At 40.8% G+C, this 26821-nt stretch overlaps 1 protein-coding gene across 1 annotated transcript in view; it reads right to left on the bottom strand.

Moving 5' to 3' along the window:
- Positions 1-26821, bottom strand: part of LOC124162132 (G1/S-specific cyclin-D2-like) — a 62544-nt gene that overhangs the window by 3031 nt on the left and 32692 nt on the right. Inside the window, exons 3-4 of the mRNA XM_046538552.1 lie at positions 13345-13516; positions 548-693 (exon numbers count right to left, since the gene is read on the bottom strand). Coding sequence (XP_046394508.1) covers positions 548-693; positions 13345-13516 — 318 coding nt within the window. The remainder of the gene's footprint in view (positions 1-547; positions 694-13344; positions 13517-26821) is intronic.

Here is a 26821-nt window from a genome sequence, read left to right on the forward strand (position 1 = left end):
CAAATCAAAGTTATTATTAATGGTATGATTTACTTTCTACTGGACAAGGACTTCAGTTTAAAAGAAAAATAATAAAATTATGGAAATATTTATATAAATGCCAGAATCAGCCTTTATATAAAAATAAATTACAATAGAACTCCTTAAAAGGACTAGGATTATTTTTAATATTACAGGCATCGAAATTGGCCTGACTATTTATAAAGTTAAAAATATTTTTTAAATCAAAAATGCTTCCAGTTCAGGGTATCTCATGCAAATCAAAGCTTACAAAATGTACTTGTGAGGGTAACATAAAAGTTAGCACACTTCAATTCTTAATTGCCCATCATATTTTTTTACTACTCAATAGAGTTAGTAGTAATGACACTTCAATTGAGCCAAGCATTGTTTACCTATTATGGACAGCGTGAACCAGTGCGTGTGAAATCTCCAGTGCCATTCAAGTACCCAATTTGTACTGTTATGTGTGGCTACAAACATGTCCCGATAGATTCTAGAATAGTCTAACCAAAAATTGAGAAGAGAAATTAAGGAAACCACTTACCGGTTCAATAGATGTAATGCGATGAAGGGTATCCAAAAGCTGGGATCGTGAACAACCAGTCTTAGATGTCCAATCAAGTCCATCCAAAGCAGCAGCAATACTGGCTGAAGCTATCATGCTCGGCGTGTATGTGGAGAACTTGTACTCTGCAATTAGAGGAAATTATACCATTTAGCAATATGTTGGGAAGTTCAACAAATATCATGACATCACAGCAATAATGGTTAAGCCAGGTAAATTGGCTAGTACAGACAACTTCTTTTCATGGGTTTAAATAGCAGTCTTCAATTTGAGGATTTTTATAATCAAATCAATTTTCATTTTTTAAGGTAAATATTTCATTAAATTTTTAGCATATGTAGTTTAATTTTTATGATATACTTCTTTACTTCAGGATAAGAGAAAACGGTGATGGATCAAAAAGAAGTGAGGGTCCATCATAAATGTAAGTAGCAATTTCATTTTTCTCTGGTGTACATTGATATTAATTTTATCCATTACATTAATTGACAAAGATACAAAAAGATGAAATATATATGTATATATCTTATTTAGGAAGAGATGAATCGGTCATTGAAAGGATCACAGACGTTCATTGTAATCTATATTTTCCCAACAGCTTTTTCTATAGACACTCCCTGACACTTCCCTGAATTTCCTCATGGATTTTTTTATTCCCTGATTTATGAAGTCCCTGTTAATCAAAATCATAGGAAAGTGGCATACTTTGTTAAAAACTGCAACGAGTGAGTTACACAGCTTTTACAGGAGTAAGGTTGGGAGCTACAAGGGACAAGAGAAAACGGAGAACATCTTAAACTGTATTATATTTCCATGCACGACGATATTTTTCCGGCAACGTAAGATAGGAAATTCGTTTTCCTCCCGAACTTAATTGCTTAGCTGAACTTTAATAAATGCAATTCCAGAGTCAAATCGCCCTATCATCAACGTACAAAAGATTTCAATGAAAACAGGTTAAAGTTTGGTGGAGAAGTAGAGTGGGGCTCAGCTATGCATTAGTTTCTAAAAATTCTCAAACCCTGATGCTATTAAGTTACAAATGCAAAATGTTGGCATGAAAATTCGCAAGTTTTAAAACAATATTGATATTGACTTGTCTACAATGAATTCAAGGCGATAATAAAGGAATTTTTCCATGTTTATTGTTGGAGGCATTTGCGGATTTAGGGGTTGGGGCACACAGGGCCGGTTCTAGGCATTTTTCTAGAGTAAGCAAACAACATTCCGTCCCCCGTCCCCCCGTAAAAATAATCCGAGAGAGGTGGTAGGGATTCTCTTTGGATACATTTTTAAATGAATACAAATACTTAAGAAATAAGGGTCGAGACTCAAATATCGGCATGAACTTCTAACGTGCTTGATCTTATGCATAGAATGTTAAAAAATATTCCTACCTCAATAAAACAATTGTAGATTGGAACAGATTGTCTGCAGAGTTATTTGAGCCCTTTCCTGGCAATGTAAAAATATTTAAGAAAAATCTGAAAAAGTGACTTATTTTTTTAGAAATTTTACTTGAATTTTTAAAATTAGTACACTGTCTAGTTTATACGTGACTTAGTGGATATTTTCTGTTTTCTTTTTCGGATGTACATGTTACCACCTGGCCAGTTGCCAAATTGTAACTGATTACGATAATAATAATATTTTAAGAGAATTGGCAAGAGCTATAATTGGCAATTTTTAAAACAATAACGATATTGAATTGTCTCCAATAAATTAGAGACGAACATTATGGGGTTTTTCGGCGTTTAATGTTGGGGACTAAGCACATAACTACCTCTTCGGGTGCCTCCACAGCGGGAGAGCGGATAGAGACTACGTATGTGTAAGGAGAGGAAGAGAGGAGAGAGTGTTCGCGACCTTCGCTCCGCAAGTGGGCGTGAGTCAGAGGAAATGGTGGAGACGGACGAGGGAGGGGATAGAGGGGGGGAGCAGACGATATAGGGGCCCACGAGTGAGGGAGGGTGGGTCGAGAGGGGGAGGGGGTCCCATGGCGAGAGTATTGGGGGAAGGGGTGGGGAAGATTGAGAGAGGGGAGGGGGGACATAAGACGACGAAAGTGATGGAGGAGGAGGAAACGGGATATAGTGTTTATGGATCTCAGAGGAGGCCCACGACGAATTCTGGGTGATCCTCATCTTCCTCTCTCTCTCTATCCTGACGCAGCATCCCGTGGGGGTCCACGGTTGCATCCGGACGTTCAGACCACACGATCGCTGCCTTAGGGGTTTAGGCTACTCACATGCACGGTGCTACCATGAAATTAATGGTTAAACGCCATACTTCGTGGAGTTTCCGCTCGTAAAACATTCTAAATCAATACAACCGATTATTTCAGACTTAATTCTGTGAAACTTTTCCTTTATGAAAAATGAAAGATTAAACTTTGTTAGGTTAACTAATATATTTGAAAAAGCACGACTCGGGTTCCATAACATAGTCACACACATGACGATGTAACTTATGCTTTGAAACCCGGTTCGTGATTAAAAAAAAATATATTAATGAACCTAACAAAGTTTATTGTTTCATTTGCCATGCCAAATAAGTAAGCAAAAATATTTCGTGCCAGGTTTTTATTTCCTTGTGAAGTGGGGGAAGGCTACGATTTAGAGGGAAGGAGCAATAAGGATAGTAGTTTTAAATACTATAATACTACAAGTTCCGTAAGATGGTCTACTGTAACTGTCCATTTCTCCCATTGCAAAGCTAGTTCCTTCAGTCCTAAGACAATCTTTTTCCTTAGATTCTCCTCCATCTGTAGCGAGTGTTCAAGTCTGCGTCTTCATCGAAGGGATTTTCCTTCAATTGCTTGTCTCCATTACATTCCTCCCGTAATTGCTCTGTTTTTCTGAAATTACCTAGGGTCCTCCTCTGGCGTATAGTCAATGTTGCTTGCCTCAATACGAGGACAATAACAGCGCATTAGTACAGGAATGTTAACAGGAGCCATTTCATTGCGAGAAAAAATTATTTTGACATCAAGTTTTATTCAACTTATGACGAAATTGGGTTGAATATAAACTCAAAAATGAGTTTATTCATTACCAACAGAAACTGTATTATTTCCTATTAATGGATTTCTAGTTTTTTTCCAGCTAGTGAAAGCCATTTTTTCATTTTGATCACCCTTCATACAGGGGTTTTACCAAAAAGTATTTACGTTCATCTTAGTGTCCGTTAGAACCTTATTAATTTGAGCGAGACATTTCCCTTTACTTTATTCTCACCATTTGTACTTTCAACAGCCCATTTTTCGCATTAGTTCAAGGAGGATCTACTGCTTTTCATGATAGGTAAATCGAGACACGATATATCAGGATTCATTTCACAGCCAACTGGCTCAAAAACCGTGCCAAACAGAGGAAATTTTTCGAGACGCAATGGAAAATAAATATTAAATCGTGATTCAGGTTAATCCTGTCACTTTTCGAGGATTTTCCCTACAATGCATGCATGAACGTCACTTCGAAGTGAACTCGGAGGGTGTAAAGAGCCTTCAAAATAATTGGCATAATTGGCACCTACTTCGTTCTCATTTGATCGAAACCAACAGCCTTCCCTCGGGACTTATCTGCCAATCCTTTTATTTTGAAATCTCAACACCAATCCAAAAAAGGGATGTAAATTTTTATCTTTTACAACTCTCCTCCGGTCGAACACCAATAAAACCGATGGAAACTGGCGGGCGGCGAGGAAAAAAATAAATAATCATAATAATGAGCAGTTTCAAAAAGGGGAGATACACTGGAAGGGATGTCTCAAGATGTGTGTAGCCGCTGTTAGGCAACCCCCTGGTGATTCCGGTTGTTAAAAGAATTAAAAAAAAAACTTCGGGTCCAGACCCGTTCTTTTTGTCGGGTTTTTGCCGAGGAACCCAAAACCGACCCGGGCCAGACGAGTTGCCCTGGATTTCACCGAAACCAAGGCCTATGTGTGTGTGATCGTGTGTGGCTGCTCGCGCCCATAAAAGAAATCGCCATTTGGGGGGGGGGGGGTGAGGAGGCGGTGGTCGTTAGTCTTTTGTTTCCCTGACGACCGCTGTTTCTCTCTCGTTCGTCGTGATCCTGCGACGCACGCGTTTTCTCTCTCTTTCTCCGTGTCTCCTGACCACCCCGAAGTGGCTCACGGGCCCCACGTTTCGTCATTACAATCCAGACAAATTCCGCCCCTCCCTTTCTTCTGTCTTGCCTCCCCGCTTCCATTTCCCCTCCCAGCCAGCGACCAGGGTTGCCACCACTCCGGGTTTTTCGCCAGAAAATGGGGGGGAGGGAGGCTGGTTCGACGACTACCACACTATAATTACAACCAAACTAGGAACTTCAATACACGTGAAACCACAGATTATGATCACCAATAATAATGTACTGCTTGAATGAAAAACACCGAAAAAGTTTTTAAAAATAGGTATTAATATAACTTTTCTGAAAAAAGTAGCTCCATACATTTAAATCACATTTAACTAAACTAAAGTTTAAAGCAATAACAATTAAGGCCGCGAGGAAAGCCGAGAGTTTGGATTGACGAAGATAAATACGACGTGGCATCACGAGGATTTCTTGAGAACTTGTAAAACGGGAATAGTGGAATGATAAAGAACAGCGGAAATTCCTAGACAAAATTCAAGTTTGCACAAAGTTAAGAGGTACGTTGCTTAGATATACACGCAGCAACTTTAACGTTGAAGGTTACTTTTTTAATTACTTCAATCCAAGATTTTTTCAATCCCAGTAAGATACTAACTGTATCTAATTTATCTTCATCATGAAATTTCGACATATATTTTCGGTTATCCTGTTGAAAAGTTGATAAGTAAATGACGGAAATAAAGAATGCTTTACGCGAAGCTGTTTTTTTTTTCTTTAAGTAACACTACTATTCGTCAAAATTTCCCGTAATCCAGGTTCAACTGCATACAATGTTTCCCTAAATGCTCTCTTTACTCACTATATTGGTTGTTTATTTTTGCGCATTTTTCGCTGTAATCTTAAAGGTACTGCACAAGTCACGCGGCTGTCCGAGATTTCATACAGCAGTGCAGTTCTATTACTCTCCGCGATAGCAACACAGTTTTCATTGGAGTGACTGAAGTAGAGCTGGCTCCGCTAGCATCCCTCAAATTCCCTTAGCACAGCATGCATATTCCCCACTAAGATTACACGGCCGGCTGGTGCAGCTCTCTATGGGGGAGAAGCTACGCATTTCGCCGGACAGAATGGGACAGGCGCGTACCAAACTTAACAATGATAGCGCACGTATGCATGTTTGAAGAAAAAATTAAGGTGCCAGGAGGCTTGCCGAGGTGAGGCGGGGGGAAGAAGAAGGGTTCAACAATGAAAGCGGTCTTACGGCACTGGTATGGGAGGCTGTGAGTCTGGTTTTCGGGACACAACAAGTAACTCCTAAGTCACATCTGCCGGCTTTATGGGGACACACTACCTGGGCAAAAATCGTCGATGCAGACCAACACGTTTTCAGTCGGTACATAATAAAGAAAGGATGGCTATGAGTAGTCGTAACGAGACTTTGTTCTTTCATTTCCTGAGTGGGGATTTGAGGAAAAGTTCTGCCTGGATTTCTACCTCGCATTACGAATAAAGGGTATGTTTTCTGGCTAAATCAGGAGGAGGTCGTTAATAGTTACCGTATTAACAAAGGAAACTTTCATCTTCCACAAGATAATTAAATTTATTAAATTATCCTTCGATGTAGAAATTATTTTTTGGAAAATTTCCAGCCTCTTTTAAGTACTAGGTAATATGTTTAACTCCCACCACAGTCAGCCTGAGAACACTTTATAGAGACATTCTTCATTATAGAACTGATGTATAGGAATAGAAGACTTGAAACGTATCCATTTTCACCTATTTTGGGCCTAATATGTCTTCAAACAATTGAAATTAATCCGTAATATAAGGAACCAAAATAACTTACGTCTTCGGTGCAACACATGACTAAAATCCAACCTACCTTTAGCTGTGGATGCATGTATGAATAGTAAAGAACTGAAGGGAGAATCGTTGAGCAAGTGTGTAAGAAAAGGCGAGTGAAAAGTCCGATCTGGATTGTAGCGTAGAACGGTGAGTAACGGAAACGTAGATGCTGAGAAAGGAGGTCGAAAAGAGATCGGAGGTATTCTACATGTGAGTGTAGAGTAGAATGAAGAGGTTGGGACACACAGAAAGGGAAAGGTACGAGGAATGATGAACAGACCATACTCTTCACTAGCCTTTTCTTAACATTTCTACGCTACCATCCACTTACTTGCTGTTTCCTACTCATGAACACTTCCTTAGCTAAAGGTATGCACGATTTAATTCACCCTGAAAGGCACAGGCAAAAACGTATGACGCCGATATTAGAAGGTAGCAAAAATAATGTTAATTTCATGAATACTTGTCATCTTTTGTAAATAAATAATTTTACATGAATTTCTCGACATAGGTGGAGCAAAATGACCATTGCCGTCGACGCACCCTTTAACTCTCTTTTTTTGCTACGAGCGCAATATCTATCTTTTGAAAAATCGAAGTTTGCCATTTTTTTTAACAAAGCGGTAAACCAATAAATCTAACCTCCAAACAAAAAAAATTTTAAAAAAAGCAAAATTCAATCTCTAAAATGATACCAACCTCGCATCGAAGGTTGATTTTTAAGAAATAATACAAAAGTATTGAAAATGGCCAGCACTGGAGTACAGATTTACAGTACTAAGGTCAGCACGGTAAGAGTTAAGTAGAAGTACAACTACTAGCGTTATGTAGTTGATTCGATTGCAGCCAAACCATATCTTTGATAACAATTAATTGTGAGCGTATCAACCCCGGCCGACGAGCCTACCCGCAAGCACTTTGAAGTCCACCAGACCCGAATGTGCTCGCTCGTTGCGCGTGTGAAAGAGTGGGGTTACGGAGTCTCTTATCTCCTCCCACTACGCAGCTTCCCTCCGCATCTCTCTTCTAATCTCCTGCCTCCCATTGCCTAGTCTGCACTGGCGACACACAGGGGACACGAGCACTCGCAGTAAGAGGTCGCTCCCCGCAGCTCCATGCTTCACGCGCTGCGAGTCGAATGCGGGGAGCGGAAAAAGAATTTCCCCCGTCAAATCTGACAACGGTTCTTCAACCCTTTCAGGCAGAATTTTTTTCTCTTCATTTTGATGAATATTATGTTATTTTTAACCATTTAATTTCAGTGTTGGTCTCGAGAATTCTTTTGGCAAAAGGTTTGGTCATTTTTCACGTAATAAATTTTGTGACCTACGTCCATAATTATGGACGGGCGAACGCATAGGGAGGGCTAAAATCTCCTTAAGATCATGTCCATTTTAATGGCTGAAAGGGTTAAGATGATTTGTAGCCCTAATCCTTTTTTTCCAGACACTTAGCGGCTTAAATTCATTTACTTCCCACATTTACTTTTAAATTACAACTACTTAACATGCTCATCATCATAATCTCGCGTCATTCTTCAGCAGCATAGAGAGCTATGACGAGGTTTTTAGGAACTCGTTCCGTTCTCTCGTTCAGGCCACATTAAATCCAGATTTAATCATTTATTTACGAAATTAAGAATATATTTCTTTTGCGAACTTGTCAGGGTCATGATAATAAAATCCGAAGATACAAGCGTGACGAAGAGGAATTTTTCTGTATTGAAATAAGAATTTACAATGTTCCACGATTATAAAATGTATTCCTACCTTAATCACCAACGTATATCATCAATCTTCCAGGAGATGATGTAGTAATGTTGAAACCTAGGTCGGAATAAATTTTATACTCGTGTATAATTGCAAGCGTTTATTTCAATGGGGTCACAATATTCATAATTTTGCTAGTAGGTATGCATAATATTTCTATGACCGCGCGGTGTGCATGTGGGGGTCCTTTTGCATGCTCTATGTAGGTGATTGGTCAGCACCTGCCAAACACATTAGAGGTAGCTCGCAGGGTATTGTGTTGATGTAGATAATAGACTAATTTGATGCGAACAAGTTTTCATTTCTTCCCATTCGTGAGCGTGAACCGGGTTCAAGATGAGTCGGTCATGTGAGCCGATTCGCAAGATACGGGGTCCCTCTTTCTCTGGTCCATTGCCGAAGGGGTGGGGGAGACCTCTCAGAGTAGAGCAGACGGCCATCCATTCTCACCCCATACACGTTCATTCTCCTTCGTAAACCCTTCTGGGGCCTCTCTTGCTAAGCCTTCCCCATTTCCCTTCCGTCCCCCCGCGGCTTGCTCCGAGGACGAATATTTTGCGTTTGCGCACGAATTCTCACGGCCACGAGGCCAAGAATTGTTCCTTATACGGCTAAAAACGAGCACTTATAGTGCGACGAGCGTAGAAGTACAGTACAGCCCTGGCCTATCGCTGTAGGGGTGAGATTTTTGAACCCACGTTCTGGTAATAATCCAACACAGTGTGTAATTAAATGGATTAGCAAAAAATATTTCATAGCGTCTGCTTTGAGGGCGAACTTATTTATCATCTGAAGGAGAACGCTTAAGACTTAATGTGCCAAATATTTAGAGGGTGGGTTGAACCACTCGAAACCCCCAGTCGAGAGAGGAAGGAAGAGAGATAAAAATTAAGTGAAAAACGAATATTTTTATTCCAGCGATCATTTCATACTTTTCATCGGCTTATGTATACCAATAATAACAGCTAAGATGTTTGAAGAAAATTTGTGGATTCGCGTTTTTATTTACTGATAAAAGTCCACGGAAAATTTTAATTGAGCTCACACCTAAATCGGAAGTACGTATAGTAAGTTTTCATGACGAAGCAATGACTTCGTTATAGCATCAAATATCTTGAAGTATTAACAATAATTATCATGAATATCGTCCAGTATTTTATCGACTGCTATTTATCTAGGAGGATATTGATATTTGTTGCATAAGAAGTTTGGCCCGAATTAACTCGATTACATTCTTAAAGAAAATATATCGTATAATATCCTACGAGGTGATTTTAAAACAAGGCTAAACAACTTCCTACCATCCTTGAGTTGGGTGGAAGGTTATGTACATGACTGGTGTTCGCAATCACTCAATAATAATTAATTGAAATGATATGCTCGCGGGCGTAAGCACACTACAAATGGTCATGGCCTCAACAAGTCGCGCCAAAATCCGGTTTTCCCTGATGATTTTATTTTCATTAATTGGTGCCTTAATTTCATCCAAAAGTTATTGTAACATTAAAGGAGGATGTGTCCGAAATAAGTAACGTCCATGCATGATTCCAGAGTTGAAATCACTAGTTCACACCGACTTCGATCAGTTGAACTCGACTTAGCTATAAACTGAGAAGAAATCTTCAGGTCAATCTTAAGTCCAGCAAATATGTGGAGAAATGCTTCAAGTAAGATCGGGAAGTTGTATCGGAAAATCATTTACGACCGTTTAACCCACGGCTTTCGAATGTACACTCTTGATTACAGTGCTAATTCGTGTAATCCAGAGATAATGTCATTAGAACACTTGCAACGACCTACCCAATGATGCAGTAATACCATGAGGTCGGCCTGCCTTCATTCAAAGTCTCGGGCAAACCCCTACAACTATTAGATTTGAGCCCTAGAACATTTGCGCATGTCACAGCTCGAAAAGCTGGGAATGACGAATTTTACTCTGCAAGTCCTCAACATTTCACGGTCTCTAATCGATAAATATGAATTTCCAATTGAAGCAGTGCCATACAGGAGGTAAGGTTCGACCTTGCACAGCCAGTTTTGATGCCGAAAAATTGATTCATGCGCATAAACATGCGAAAGACCGTGCACCTTCCAGAGACATTCGTCCACCATAGGGTTTCTTCGCGTTTCGGAAGGCGCGGCTGCCACGGAACTGGTACGGTGCAAGCGGTTTAGGAAGGGATGGGGTCGTCCCTGGCAAGGGGAAACCTGTTCATAAGGCGAGATCGCTGTTGGAATACTGATAGCGACTAAGGAATCTCGGGGGAGACAGACAAAGAAATGTAAGCAGCAGTCCAGATATAGGATTCCCAATTAGGTCGGTCGTGAGAACGGGACGGTGCAGCCTTGGTCGGAACAGGAGCCGAAGAAACAAGACGTCGATAATCTAGCGAGAAGCGTGCATAGACTTATTAAGGTACACAGGGGAAAACTTGTTTAGGGTGTAAAACAAAACATCAGATGCGTGCACATCGACTGGAATACCTGGGCGTGTGAGCATATGGTGAAGACATGCCCAAATAAATACATTTGACTCTCCAATGGATGTGTTCCCTTGACTCAATAGTATCCTGTCGGATGCAGCCATATAAATATTATTTGTACGTAGGACTTTAATTTCTTCCGGCGAATGGTGGCAGTAAATTCTTCTCGGGATTTCACCTGGGTAATCTGAATCTCCATCACTGCAGACGTTTCATCAGGGCCGCTGACGACAGAAAAGGATTTCATCGAAGCGTCGGCAGCGATGGAGATTGAGGAGATTACCCGGACGAAATCCCGAGAAGAATTACCAGTGTATATTTTTCATCTTGTTCACATTTGTAAGTAGTCGAGAAAAGCATTGGGAGGGAGACTTCCCAAGGAAAACAATTAATCCTCTCTTTGTTATTAAACATCCAATTGAATGAAAAATCTCAGATCACGTTATCTCCTCTCCTCCGATATTTTGGTGTATGATAAGATCACGGATTGGCTGATTCTGACATAATCGTCAGTTTGGATGCTTGCTTCCATTAAATGTTCTTTTTCCCATAACTTTAATAATAACTGAGAAAGTGTGGTATCACGATTTCAATTAAATACGCTAAATAAATAAGTTTTCAATTGCTTTATTTTGCCTACTTTCATTTAACTAAATACTGATAAATACGTCTCTTAATTTTTCATTCTCTATCGCACTTAAAATTCTTGCCTCTTAATTTATGTACAGCTGAATTCTTTTTGTATTTCTATTTTTTTTTACAGTAAACAAAATTTAATAAATAAAGTATTCCAAAATTCATGTCTCTTCTTTCTTTCATTTATGTGCAGTCAAATTCTTTTTATATTTTATTATTGTAAAAATTGTAGTAATCCTTCATGCCTTCATTAATCAATTTAATGTTACTATTATCCTTCATGGCCCTGAAGAAGATATAATAACTACATCGAAACGTTGGCAAACAATTTTGCATGCCATTCGTAGGCCAATACTCCGAGACGTTAATAATCATTTAATAATAAGAGGTCAAGGAAAAGAAATCGATTTAAATCTTGCACAATCGACAATTCAAATTAATAGGCGAACGAGCCAGCCCATAGCAGGAATCACGCGGGGGTGCGGTGTATATTTTTTTGATCGCGGAAAAGGATGGGAGTGGAGGATGAGGTATCAATGCCCCCTCCCCTCCTCTCCCAATCGCTCCCCCACCCCACCACCCGCTCTGTCACCCCTTTCACCCCCACCCACTCTCTTCCCCCTCCCCTCCCGTGCGGAAAATGAGGGCAAGCGACCTTCTCAAGGTCGCCAATCCAGTTCTCCTCCCATTAAGACCAACTTAAGACTTCTTCTTCGTCCTCACCCTTCTTCTTCGCCCATCGACGTACAGCGAAATGTGTTACCGCGCGCCGCCCGCCTCCGGGGAACGATCCTCGCATACCTCCGAAGCGAATATTTCTCTCCCGAAGCTGGTTATAAGCCTCCCGCCTGCCTCCCTCCCGCCGGTATCAGCCACTCGAATCCGTACTCGACCTCAGCAAGAAGCGATGGGAGAGAAGGATGAGGGAAAGGAACGGGGGCCGTTACGTCAAGGAGGCGCACGTAAACTCTAGGCAGGGGGTGGCGAACCTATGCCACGCGTGCCCTAAGTGATACGTGGGGAAATTATTTCGGCACGTAAAGCAAGAGGAGCACAAAGGTCAATGAGTTGGGTTGGTGCGCGATTTGAGAGAATATGCTTGTATTTCACTAACTTTGGCACGAAGTCGCCAACAGGTTCGTCATCCCTGCTCATTTTTTTCTTCTTACTAGATTTCGTAGAATGACTGTCCATTGCAGTCGGTACCAGTGAATTTAAATGAATAAAAGATCGTAGCACTTTTCCACAAAATTTATTTCTACTGCGTACAGCGCGTTTCGGCTCACGGAGCCATCATCTGGTACACCACGATCTTTTATTTATTTAAATATGTATAACTTCCACCAAATGAAGCCAGAATCCGTTGAACTTATACCAATGAATGGCTGAATATATTTTACCAGAAACATATTTATCTCTGTCCACGATTAAAGCGTTTTTCGGTTCGGAATTGTGGACGCCGAGGAAGAGAATAGCAAAAAAACAACAGGAAAAAAGGTGCCATTCTCCAATTCGCAGTCATCGAGGCGTTAATCCTACTGGAGCTCTACACCTCATCTGTTGAGGGCAAATCAACGTATTTCTTATAACTGATGGAAGTAGTGGTATACGGGTGGTTGAGAGCTACTAAGTGGGTTCGCGGCGAAAGTGTGAAGAAAATGTTAGTCAGGAGTCTGGAGTATAGAGGTCTACCGTGCGGTAACATGGACACCTCGCCTTTGGCTATAGAAATAGTCTTAAAGAGTGCTAATGAAGGGAAGTCATTCTTTTCTCGACTAATCTCAATGTGAAGTTGAGCTACGCCGTTTCAAGTTCTACCGAAACAGCATTGTTTCTTCTACAGTTTTCAACTCCATAGATACGCCACGTTAAACCAAGTTGCTGTGAACAATGATTGACCCTTAATAATGACGTATGGTTACAAAAAAAAAGAATGCGACACCACTCACCTCCGGTGCAGAGAGCAACGAATGTCCTCGCATGTCGCTTGACCATAGAAGCATCGAACAACGTCTTGTCCTGCACGGCCGGTAGCCTCAGCAGCAAGTGCGGGATGAAATCGTGAGGTGTGACTGCGGACATGTCCCATTTGAGCTTCGCCAGCACCATCAGTTCCCACCTCTGCAAAAAGAGAGAGCAAAATAAGTCACCAAGGCCGTTAACAGAGAAATGGATATATAATCAAATTCACTGTCAATGCGGCGGAAATGGAAACCAGGGATCTTCAATATAGCTTTGCTTTTGTAAGGACCTTAGCGTTAAAATGTGTAAGCCATCGATTAAACGAATTTCCAACTACAACTTCGCCTCCGACATGACTGCGTGCGAAGTCACTGGAAACGTGGTGTTACCGAACGAATGATCATCACATACTGGTCAATAGATATGACGACGTTTCCAGGTAACTAAAAACCGTTTAGAACGGTGGTTCCAACTGGTGCCATATGAATTATGTTACCAAAGTACGCTTATCTTGGTCATTATGAGAACATACGCGTATTGAGAAGTTATTGTGTTTTCCAACTTATAATTGCGTAATTTTGAATTTATCTACTAAATGGCTGGGCGCCGAGGGAACTTTACCACTGGTAGGGGGTAAATCGAAAGTGGTCTGCACCTGATTGAATTTCAGGCTACTTTAATTTAACTGCATTAGGATTGTTAGCACGTCAACATGACAACTCGAGTTCCGCACAAAAAATCATTTGTTGTCCCGCTATAAGTAGGATTAATTGCTAAATGCTATCATTCCGACCACATTAATTACGTATTTCATTCAGACCTGCTTGCTTCGGGTATTTATAGGCAGATATCAAGAACACGAGACTCAAACGTGTTGGGGCTTTGTCTAAGTACATACGTATAGAATAATGAGGCGGGTAGATAGAGGGCACTGCGGTGTTTGACGCGCGGCGAAAACTTTCGCGGAATTAGCACGGACCGATGTTATGGTTTCGCGACAAGGCAAGACGCGCAAGCCGGTTGAGCCAGGCGAATTCCCCGGCTCCCAAGGCAAACACAGAGATTCTTCTCAAAAACTTCCAAAATCACATAACCCGTTCCCTTCATTCGCGCCGATTTCTTCGCGACACATCACTGGGACATGTGAATGGAAAACATCTTCACCTTCACTACCTGGAGTGGAACGCGGAATGTTCAACGGGTGCACGAAAGTCGTTTCTATGGTCGCATATTTCCTGCGCTATTCACATCTACCGTTTCTGCTGGCATCTAACATTTTTTCTTGTCACAGAGGCCATTATGGGGTGGCCATGACAGGGCGCGCCGTTTCGTATTGAAATTATTGTACAGGATAACGTTACACGGCCTTTTGAAGGTTACAAAAATGAGCGACAAACGGCAATTAAAAAAAAGTAACTCTAAAAATGCTAGACCTTTGACGAAGAATGATTGGTAGGAGACTTAAATACAACAAGTTCGACACCAATATATCATTCACAGATGCCTTCGCCACCTATAAGACCATGTAATAAACATGGTGTCCCATTTATCTTGACCACCCGAAATAACTTTTTGTCCAGATGCAAATTCAACAATGTGTCAAGCAAATGTTCATTAGCCGTCAGGGGGACATTAATCAGCATGATTGCCTTCCTTGTAGCTTTGTTAATTACAAAGATATGAACAGGAGGAGTTATAGGAGAGGAAATGAATTGCCGAATAAAAAATATAGGGTGCCATTTAAAAAAGACATACCGCTGTTCATATCTTTGTAAATAACAAAACTACAAGGAAGACATTCATGCTGATTAATGTCCCCCTGACGGCTTATGAACATTTGCTTGACACATTTTTGAATTTGCATCTGGACAAAAAGTTATTTCGGGTGGTCAAGATAAATGGGACACCCTGTATAATATACCAGTACTACATAGTAAAGATATTAAAGTGATTTGTATTTCAAAATATATCTGTGTAACAGTATAAAGACTACTTCAACAATGAAACTTTTCACGAATGAAATTTGTGTACATGGAAAATGTCTCTACTTTTTAGAGCGCAATCATGTCGAAATTCCACCTCATAGCTTCTGAATACTCGGACAAATGTTTCAATTCATCTCGAGGTTGTGCCCCCAATTGGGAACTATCTCACAGGCGTCGAACTAGACACGCGGACGTGGAAAACGACCTTCAGATTTCGATTTCAACGCACTTTGATTGCCGAGTAAGGGATGAGGACACACATACAGCTGACGTCTCCCGCTAACAGAGGAGATAGCGCGCAGGTTTCTCACAAAGAAATTTTCTGTTCCCAGCGCCCAGGGGAGATAACCAAGGGGCCTTGCCTTCCGCCGCCGCCTACGCGACGATTTGAGCTTTGAGGGAGTTGGGGACTAGATTCGGGCCATAGTTAGAAAAGTTAACAAAAACAAAAATTCATGAAGTTTGGAGTATAAATGTATGGAAAAATAACTTGTTTGAGTTAATTATTTTTATGGATAGTTAAATGATTCAAGTTGAAAGAATAGTAACTCAAGCGGTAAGCGTACTTATTCTGTTATTTTAGGTAGATTTTTATCGAGATTGATTGTAAACGACAGTAGCTTTATACCATGTTTATATTATGTAATATTTAACATTGCTCCATAGCACAGAAGATACGTATATTGGGAAAAGAAAAAAAAAGTTTTACCTTTTCTTAATATGTTCTAATTTCCCCTTTCACAATTACGTGAAATAATTAAATAAAAAGGAAAAACATTACAAAATCCAAAACAAAAATTAGCGATTTTATAACGATTACTTAAAACAGTTAATTCCAAGTATGATCAGAACCCCTCAGTCCGGTCAACTCTTTTTCTCGTAGTATCTGGTTCTCGCTGACGAATTAAAAAAAAACGCGAGTTGCGCGAATTTTAGAGGGACGGCTAAAAAAATGAGTGGGAGGAAAAGTAGGAGATAAAAAAATTTCGGCGGAAAGAAAAATCCAATTTGCAAAACGGCAGCTGCGTCGAGGTCTCTTTGTCGTCAGTTCGCGATCGGTGGGAGGGGTCTTGTCACGCTGGCGCCAGCAATAAAATCCCGATATCTATCTTACAAGCTGTGTGTAATCAGTGGCGGAGGGAAGGAACCGAGAAGACATGGAAGGTTGTACAGGTAGAGGAGGGTAGGGATGTACTGAGCGAATGATAAAGGCATTTGAAGGGGATTGATGTTAGGGGCAAAGGTATCTGGCCGTGACAAGTTTACCCTGAGGGTTACAGGTAAGGACGGTTATAGAAGTGTTCCCATTTTACCGGCAGATGGTAAGTAAGCAACTCCGAAGTATTTTTGCAAGTTTGTACGGCTTTGAGAATAAATTGCGAAGGGCAACAAGGGCACGGTTTTTATGAATGGATCCTACATGATTTTGTAGCCAAAACTTTATGCTAATTGCTTTATTCACTACATTATCTCCAAGTACTTCGCAAAATTATGGTGTATACCTACTGTCCCTGGTCTACATCATACTAATTTTTATGCAAAATTTTAATGAAAATTAATTTCATCAAAGAGTATATATTCTATACGTTATTAGCTTTTAAATTATGGTTGTAATTTCATGCCGCTATCATATAGAATTACCTCAATACTGCGTAATACAATTGTATCCTATAGAATTATTCTCCGGTTTCTCATAAGTTTAAGCTTCCTAGTTGGTCAAATTTCGGCCTAAAGACTTTTCATTGACATCGACCAGCCTTAGTTAACCAAAATAAACATTTCTAAATCAGATATAAAAAGGTGCTTCGCCCAAGTTTGATTCGCAATCGGATCAAATCGTAATTTAAGGCAACACACCAGCCACACTGGCGTCACGAATTACATAATTATGTTATCATGCTAATTGAACCTCGGAAGTTAACTCAGGAGGCAAATATGGGGACCTACCTACGCGTTCCGAGTTAAAGTCTTAATGAACGACACCCACAGGAATTGGATTAGGAAGAATGGCTGATTAATGGAGGAGAATGAACCTACAGCATGGGGAAACGTATAAGGCAGGTGGTAAATGAATGGGATGAGAAAACACGGTTAAAGCACTCGACACTTCGCCGGGGGGAAACAGAATGAGTAGTCCGAGTTCTGCGTCCCAAACCGTGTCGCGCAAATTCACACCAGGCGAGAAGCCAACTCCGCGGGAAGATGTGACACGTTCGGCTGACTTTTCAAGAGTTGGACACACCGTACGGACGATGAGAGCAGCCAAAAATGTCCGTGCGACCGACGCAATAACACCGGTCATTTCGATCCAGACTGCAGGAATTCCAACCTGAATATATTACGGAGCGCACTAGATGGCTGCAAAATACTCTAAGCAGAGGCAACATACAGGCTCTAACTACGTTATTACTATGAGAAATGGAAATTTTTATAGATTAAATACTTATAAATCAATTAAAAAATGCTCATACATCCTAAGCAACTTACCCGTCGTTTCTATCCGGTATTCTGGAAGTTATATCTCAGAACAAATACATAAAAGTTAACTCAAGTGACTGCTGATGGCAATCCAAATGTGTAGCCGAATGAATCACAATTGGAGGCGTGCAAACAGAACAAAATTTGACAGAATGCCGTTTTGATATTCGTAACTTTTTCTTGCAAAATATGTTCACCGCGTTTCTACATGCCAGTACGCCATTTACGCATGCAAATCTTTTTAGCGTTTTTTAAGTTTGCTCCGGAAAATTCAGTACGCAAGCACACAACGGATTTCTTTTACTTTTTAGTTCCCAATTGACAGCTTTGCATCTGTCTCCTGGGTGTTTCTTCAATAGCTGGTTGCTGTCATACAATCGCAGTGAAGTCACGGCATAGATTCAGGCTAAGGAAGGGATTCGGTAGGTTTAAGGGAAATTTTGGGAATTTTATGTCTGAGGTGAGGTCCATAGCCGCAGACACTTGTGAGCGTTTCGTCGTCGGTTTTTTCGAATGATTTCGCAAATTTGTGCAGATCGGCTTTAAGACGTTGCAGTAGTAATAGTGGCCCTGCTGTATATATTGATTGTAGTCCCCAGAATCGTCCCCAGGGCTTTGGCTTGTGGACCTGAGCGCGGAGGACCGTTCCCAGAGTCATGTAGTGCCTTCCTTCCCTTTCGCCAGCGACGGTCGCCAATCGACTTGAACATCTTTTAACTCTCCTCTCATGAATTGAAACGGTCGTTCACTCCTGCGACGACGGATGACGTCACCGCAGCATTGACTGGAGGACTTTTGAGGGGCGCCAGTCAGAGGCGCGGCGGCATGTATACAGCGGACGAGGAGGCGGCGAGGAGAGAGTGCTGGCGGTGGAGGGGGAACGGAGGGGAGGGAGGATGTGGGAGGGGGAACCGCTTGGGACGGGGGTGGGGGGAAATCCGAGCGCTGCCGCTGAAGAGATCACATTGGTTTAGCGGAAGAATTTGACTATTCGCAATTTATTTTTCTTTTGTTTTTCAATGTAAGATCAATAAGAGGACGCGTCACTTCCTCTCCATCGGTCGTTTTTTTTTCTTTTTTTTCGGTGCGAAATACTCGTTGAAAACATATGATATCATCATCATACTATTTTCATGACACGAAAGTGTATCGAGTGGACATTAATGAACACTTTCTGTTTTTAAAAAATTTACATCCAACATGAATCTAAGAATAGAATCTAACAATAATATCGCATAATTTGTAAAGTAATATTTATTTTTAGTCTACGAATTTCCTAATTTCATGCTTAGCCCTAAGGATGACAGAATTATTCTTGAAACATTGGCAAACAACTGAATTCTCTTCAATTGACCAACCCTCAATGTGTACTAAAAACAATCCTACAGACTTAGTGGTCAAGAATTTATTTTATCTTCATACCAGCTAAGAACGATTCAGCATCCACAGCATCCAAATCGCATGGATTACCATGTTAATTCCAGGATTACAGCGCAAGCTCCAAAGTCTATGCGTTTCCCAACCAGACCACGGGATACGAAGGTCGTCCGCATAAAAGACGTGAGGTCTCTCACTACCTTACCATTATAATTAACGTCCTTGATCGAGGAAGGATTTTCGGCCATTCGTCCCGCGGGTCGATGAAAGTTCCTTTTCGGCATTGACGCCCGCGATCGCCGCCGCAAAAAAATTATAGCTCGAAGGCGATGGAAACCCGTGCGAATTCGCAGTTTGCGTTCTCACGGTCATCGTAGACGGGCGAAAAAGGGGAGTGCCTGCCTATTTCGTTTTTGGCAATAGAAAAATGCTTAAAGGGAAAGCCGCCGTCGTCACCTTGCAAAATCTGGAAGGTAATCGGACGAAATTGGTCCATGTGGAATAGGTGCCGGTGGAAACGATGCAATATGGAGAGAGCTGAATGCTCTATTCTTTAAAAAAATGATTTCATGTTGGAGAGTTTTAGAATAGTAGTGAGTTTTTACAGTAAATATCAATGATACACCTTCAGTAACAATTTTATTCTATTTCGAATTATTACCGAAAAAGTTTCACAAATTCTTCACATGATCCGTATTTCAAAGCATTAGGATCATATGCTTCTACACATTCTTCATCCTTGTGTTCATTTATATGACCAAGCTAACTCATCATCAGTTTTTTTGTCTCAGCGAAATTTTTATTCTAGTTGAAATCGACAACCCAAGCGATGATTTTCGTTACGGCACAAATTCACACGGCAGGAATTGGGGATAAACAATTTGTGTAAATGTGACAGACATATCCTCTCTCTAAGGAATTTCCCACAATTACTGCGCAGCGTTAAGTTAATAAAGTCGACCCTCGCTTTACGTTATTTAACCGCTCCTTAGGATCAATCGCAAAGCGAATTCCATTGATGTTGAATTGGAATTACTTACAGACGAGGAATCGGTGTAAAGAGCATCAGCCTTAATCTAATCAGTGAACGCGACAGAGCTAACGCAATGAAATATCGTGGATTATGATTGATATATTATAAGAAATGCCTTTCTTTAAAAAAAATAAGGCTTAGAAATGTATAATTGATGCTGGGATCTACTGAAGTGTCCCATGCCGCATTCCCATTACCCATGTAGCAAGGAAGGATGGCGAAATTTTGGAGGAACTGTGTAGCAGGAAACATAATCACAGAGACACCAATATTGTATGCTGCACACATTTTTTAATGATCTGACCAAGGTTTCGACACTATACATCATATCATTCTCAAAGGTGTAGAATTTTCGACATTATACACTAGTCATGGTAAAGCAAAAAACCCACTACTGTTCCACAAACTTTTATTTGCTGTCGACTAGTTTCGACGGCTATAGCGTCATTCTCAAGACAACAGCCACGTCTTAAAACATTCTCAAACAGTCGTCTTGAGAACGACGCTATAGCCGTCGGAACTAGTCGACACCATTCCCATTACCCATGGTGTCGACTGGATGTCGAAGGATGGTATCGACTAGTTTCGACGGCTATAGCGTCATTCTCAAGACAACAGCCACGTCTTAAAACATTCTCAAACAGTCGTCTTGAGAACGACGCTATAGCCGTCGAAACTAGTCGACACCAAATAAAAGTTTGTGGAACAGTACTGGTTTTTTTGCTTCACCATGAATAGCTCATAGTTCCACCAAGTCACGCCAAAATCAATCGATTTCATTTACCCTACACTAGGTCATTTTCCTTTGAGAATGAAATTGTTTAGTACAGCGGCGGATACAGATGGGGGGCACAGGGGGCGCGCACCCCACCTTGCGGGCCCGCCCGTATTGCCAAATATTGCAGAACCACAATTATAACTTTTTAAAATCATGAGATGGCATTGTCTTGTATGTGTGAATAATAAATTTAATTAAAATTTTCTTAAATTCTCCATGTGACTTGATATTTTTAAACAGCATAAAAGTAAAGGTAACTCAAGATATCTTTTTCGCCCCCCAAACCCCCCTTCGAGTTTTTCTGTATCCGCTACTGGTTTAGTGTCGAAACCTGGGTCAGATAATTAAAGTATTTGCGGAGCATACAATATTAGTGTATCTATGATTATGTTTCCGCGTGGCATGTAGAAGTATGTGTGGGAGAAAGGAGATTTCTCGCGAGTGGCACTCTTCTGTTCCGTGCGAAAGGCCACGTTCTGCTGAGTCGTCTTGACGAGAGAGCGGCAGTGCCAGACGCTTCTGGAAGATTGGGAAGGGGGTAAGGGAGGTGGGGGTGGTGGAGTGGGAGGGGGTGCTCTCTCTGCGACGTGGACTCGGAAGAGGAGGCCCCTTATTTAAGATGTTGAGAGTGGGTGGATAGAAATGCTGAAGAATAGAACCACTGCGCCGTTTACGACTCTTATATATCAGTTTCCCACTCATAATCCTACACTTTTTTGTATGGTGAAAGATGTTTCTGCATCTATTTACATCCACATGATACCCCGAGATTCACCTTTAGGGTGTTCGGCTGGCGGTTGTTAATTTTAACCAACATGCACTTAAGTGTAGCGTCGTGGCATCCATCTGCTACGTAAGTTTGAACGCCGTCTCGATTTTTTTTAAAAGGTTTTGGTGCTTTATCACTCAACTGTCGGGCAGTTGACATTTGAGCGCGTACGTTAATCATTGCGTAGAATATTTCCTAAGTTTCTCTCTAAATTTTTAGATCCACGGTTACACATTTACCGAGCTAAGGGGATGTAAATACTCTCGGTTGTAACTACCTTTAAACTGTCTTGAAAGTAACTTGAATCTAGGATTATTACTCCAATAAAGTTTCTGTTGAAACTAAATCGAAATTTGAGATCACTAATTGTAAGACGCGAAACAGTGATTCAAAGGAGATGAAGGCAGTTTCCAAAAAGTCACTTCCGACGCTATTTGAAAATCAGGAGAGCCTCACAGAGTGAGTTTTATAGAGATGATTAGAAATGGCCAAGGACTATTTGAACAATTTCAGTCTACAATTTACGATACTATTTGTATGATAAATATCAGCAGTATAGTTGTTAATGAAGTATCGCAGGAAATAGTTTTCTTCGCTTGGTATGACTTTCGCGTAATTTCGCGTTTTTTACCCAATCCATATTTACACCCGGCCACTACATAAATACGTTCTCCGCATTTCGATAGCCACTTGAAATCCTTGAAAACTCAATAAAAATGTGATTGAATCGAAATCCGCAGCCCTTATATATGAGATACACAAACCCTCCCGATGCCAAACCGGTACTTGCTCCAGCACTTCAACGGTGCAGTACATACATAAATTCAGTAGAAGTACTCCTAATTCCGATGAGTACGACCGTGAGTGGTGGAACTGAAAAAAACAGTAACAAGAGCACGGATTTTAGCTATCGGGTTTTGCGTGGTGCTGGGAGAATGTCGGTAAAAAATCGGTTTTTCGAGCAATTGACTTTGTAATCGAAACGAAAAGCTCGAATCTTCAACAAAAATCGAAATGCAAACGAAAGATCGATTTATCGAAAAAAATCTAAGATTCTTTCATAATACAGTTTGTACAAAAATAAGTTTATTATATATATAGGTATATATATATTATTATACTATACGTTTATTATAAATTCGGAAAACGTTCAAAATAAATTTTTAAGATGCAGAAAAAATCCCAAAAATCTACTTAGGATAGATACATACGTGCATTATTAGTGGTATAACTTAGAAAATGCACGCACATTTAAGTTGTGGATCACTGCTTACATTAGAACTATTCGGCTTCGCTAAAATTTTTAAGAAAGATCAACTCATTGGGATGTATTCTTGATGGAGGAGGGCGTCCTTTCTAATTTATCTGCCTAAGAGAAAATTCTTTCACATGAGACGAAAGGCATTATCTGAGACCGGTATAAACGCTGATGAGATCAAAGGAAATGGTCAATATCGAAGTTGAAAAATCGAATTTTGGATCTAAACTCGAAGATCACGACTCAATCTTCTCGATATTTGAATATTACAACTCGATTTTCGATTTCGAAATCGATTTTTCCATAACTAGTCGTACAAGTGCCCCGAGAGAGAGAGGGACTGCGAAACCAGTGCACGAGCTAAAGAGAGGGAAACAATGGCCGACCCCTGAAATAAAAAAATGAAATAAAAGTGCAACGGGAGGCAGGAAATGGACAACAAAAGATGAAGTGCGCGCGTGTGGTGGGAGCGACGAATTTCGAATAGGGAACGATCTCACGATGCCCTTGTGAGAAGAAGCGGATGTAGGCAGGTATTCTAGCGAGAGGCGAAGAAGTTTCGAAGGTAGGTACAAGGCCGATCTTCTGGATTCATCCTACTTTTTCTTTATTTCAAGAAAATGTTCCGTAAATTGGCATGCCAAACATGTGGAAAAGACGAAATTGCACAGAAGAAGGATCTTTTGGATAGGAAGGGATGATGACTATCAGTACGTTTGCTTACTACGTTTTTGTCCGAGCGTTTCCGTGTTCCAAAATTATGTTTCCTGGCAGATTTCTCGAAGTTTCTGTCGCAAAAAGCAAAATTGAACCGACGCGGCGGTTCTTTCAGTTAACCAAACGGCTACGCAGAAAGTGAGTCTTTTGGGCAAAATTTAGCAGGAGTTAAAAATAAAATTAACACTCATTTATTTCACTAAATATCTCTTGAGGAATGCAGGATTTCAAGAGAAACTTAGGAAATCACTTCATTATTTTACAAATACTGCATTGCATTGTTAATGATCTGGGTAAAAATCGATAAACCGTCGCAGAAAAAGAATCAAACTATGCCATAGATATTTATATTATTGAGCATAAGTGCTTATATCTAAAGTACTAACCACGCAGTCCAGTGATAAAGTAACTACCCTTGATTTCAAAAATCGAGGGAGCGTAACTTAACACTTTACAACAAAACAACGTTCAAATAATCACGAAGTTAGGCAAATGTGACCTTGTTCGGCTTTGCATAAGAGAAAGACCGCGAAATACGCTTTCCGAGACGATGAAAGGAATTTCTATGACTACCGAGTTTAAAAAACGTCTCGTGAAGATTTCGACATGGACGATAACTACCCCGAGGCAGCGAAGTAATTAACACTTTTTTAACGAATTCGTCGACCCATAATTTCTCGGACAATGGCGACCGCAGAAGTGTACACGGAGAAATCTGCGGAAGTCCACATATCCGAATGAAAAGGATTCCTTTTTCATCAAATGCTATTTTCTTTTTCTTCGGATTTTCTTTCAAGCCCAATTAACAAGTAAGTATATTTTTCAATCTTGCATCTAAGTACGGAAGCCACGTAAATCATCAATGGGCTCATTCTATAGCTACCGAAATTCCCATAGGTGATTACAAAGCCAACTATAGCAGGTAGTCCGTTTGATATTTAATATTTCCAATGTAAATTTTCTATACAGCAGATAATTTAAACATTTCTCACAATGCAACCTGAAATCTGTACAGCTTGTACACAGTAATCGGAATAACATAGCCCGAAAGGTAACAAATATATTCTGAAACTAAAGGCAAAGAATCTAGAGAATCGTTTCATTCCCGTGACCAATCATGCATTTAGGGTAATGTTTGACTTTCTATTCCAATATCTGGACACCTCAAGTGCACTCCATCACTTGTACTCCCACCCACGATGCTCAGAGGAAGTACAGTTCAAAATGAAATATCAACTTTGTACAAATTCCGATAAAAATGTATGGTTACGAGGTTAGAGCGAAATTTAAACACATAAGAAGAAATATTTATTCCAGAAATGGAAAGTTTCTCCCTGGACTCAATATAACAACAGCTGATACTTGTAAGTACAAGACTCAAATAAATAGTTCCCACGGATTTATGACCAATCGAAAGATCGACTATGAACGTATTAAATTAAATCCCTACATAGAAACTAGAACTTTATATAACGGCAGCTTAAGTATATACTTGGCTTAAATGGTTCCCAGGGATTTTCTACCAATCGAAAGCTAGAATGTAAACGCATTTGTTTGGTTGGCAGTGTAATCGAATTAGACCGCGGTCCTGTGAACGTCGAAGGGAAGGACCTTGTCGGTCCGATATCCTCCGTTGGTGGGAGGGGAGAGAAATAGAAGCAAGGGAATGGGATGTGAAGGTTTACAGACGGCTCGGGCGGATTGAGGGGTCGGTGGATTTTTGGAGAGTAAAGGCGAGGAGGAGGGGGTGGCGGGGAGGGGGTTGGGAGGTGGGTGGGGCCTATCGGGAGGTGGACGATGGGTGGCCGACGTCTCTGGGCCTCTTGACGCCCGCCGCAGACAAGCAGTGGTGATATGAGCGAATCTTTTTTTCTTCTCCTCTCGCTTCTTTTTTTCCGCTATGACGTCGAGGTCACCGCGATTCTGCCGTGAAAAACTCTCTCGGGGTCAGCGCTACCAACCGCGCCAAGTTTCACGGTTGTTGTTGTTGTGGAACTCATGCGTGTACGCAATTAATAATAGTCAATACGCCTCTCGCCCCATCTTCTTGCTCTCGCCTCCATTAGGAAGGGCGAAGAAAGGGCGAGGGTGAATTGTAAGGAGCGGGCGATCTAGGATGCAATCAGAAGATTTATCTATTGTGCGGGAAGATTAGAGCTAGGAGAAGAGAGGAGAACTGTCCAAGACCAATTAACTATGACTATTAACTAATTATTGACTATTAACTGCCTTGCCTCACCCAAATAATCATCAACGCTGCCCTGTAACACCATTGCCGAAATAATTTTTTTTGCGCATGTGCATAGGCCCCTCAATTTCGTTTCACTACTTCATTTAATGAATCACTCGCAAAAATTGTCAGTGTATTTCATCCTCATCCATTCGTCATGTATCCAAAAACATAAATATAGGCTAATCACTTGGTTCCAATGAGGGAAGAAGACTAATTTTCATCTTATGTTCATGTAAGATAAAGAAAACTTCTAGGCTATATCGCCACGTCAATTTCCGGGTGACCCCCAATTTTCCCGACCGATGCTGGTCGCTTTTACAAGAGAATCAGGGGCCACACGAAAATTAACGCGGAGAATAGTCTAAAAGTTTTTTTATTTAACATGACCAGCACCCGCGAAAGTTTTTACGACGAATCTGATGTTCACTTAGGTAAGAAAAAAGCCGCATCGGCGCAGAACACGCCATGGAACTTGCAATTAGTAGTGAATCGGTTTTCTCATATTTCAGCACGTATGGTTCCGATAAATTTGTTTCCAATCAGGCTATAAAATACGAGGGTGAGGGGATCACAGTAACCGAATGTAAATATTATAATCTGCGTTCGCGATTGGCTTTATTAAAAGTTAAATTAAGCGTGTAAACTCTGAGATGATGCATGGTACAAACAGGAGCAGATATTGAACATACCATTGATAGAAACTAAATTTCATGCCGGAGCAATGATGGTCGTAAACTGATGCCAAACCCTGCCGAAACTAGTGCAGAGCGCTGGTAAACGAGAGAAAATACCCGACCACTTCCATTTAGGAGATGCACTTGCGCCGAGCAAAGCAA

The sequence above is a fragment of the Ischnura elegans genome, chromosome 7 (assembly GCF_921293095.1).
Source record: "Ischnura elegans chromosome 7, ioIscEleg1.1, whole genome shotgun sequence".
Taxonomy (NCBI): Eukaryota; Metazoa; Arthropoda; class Insecta; order Odonata; family Coenagrionidae; genus Ischnura; species Ischnura elegans.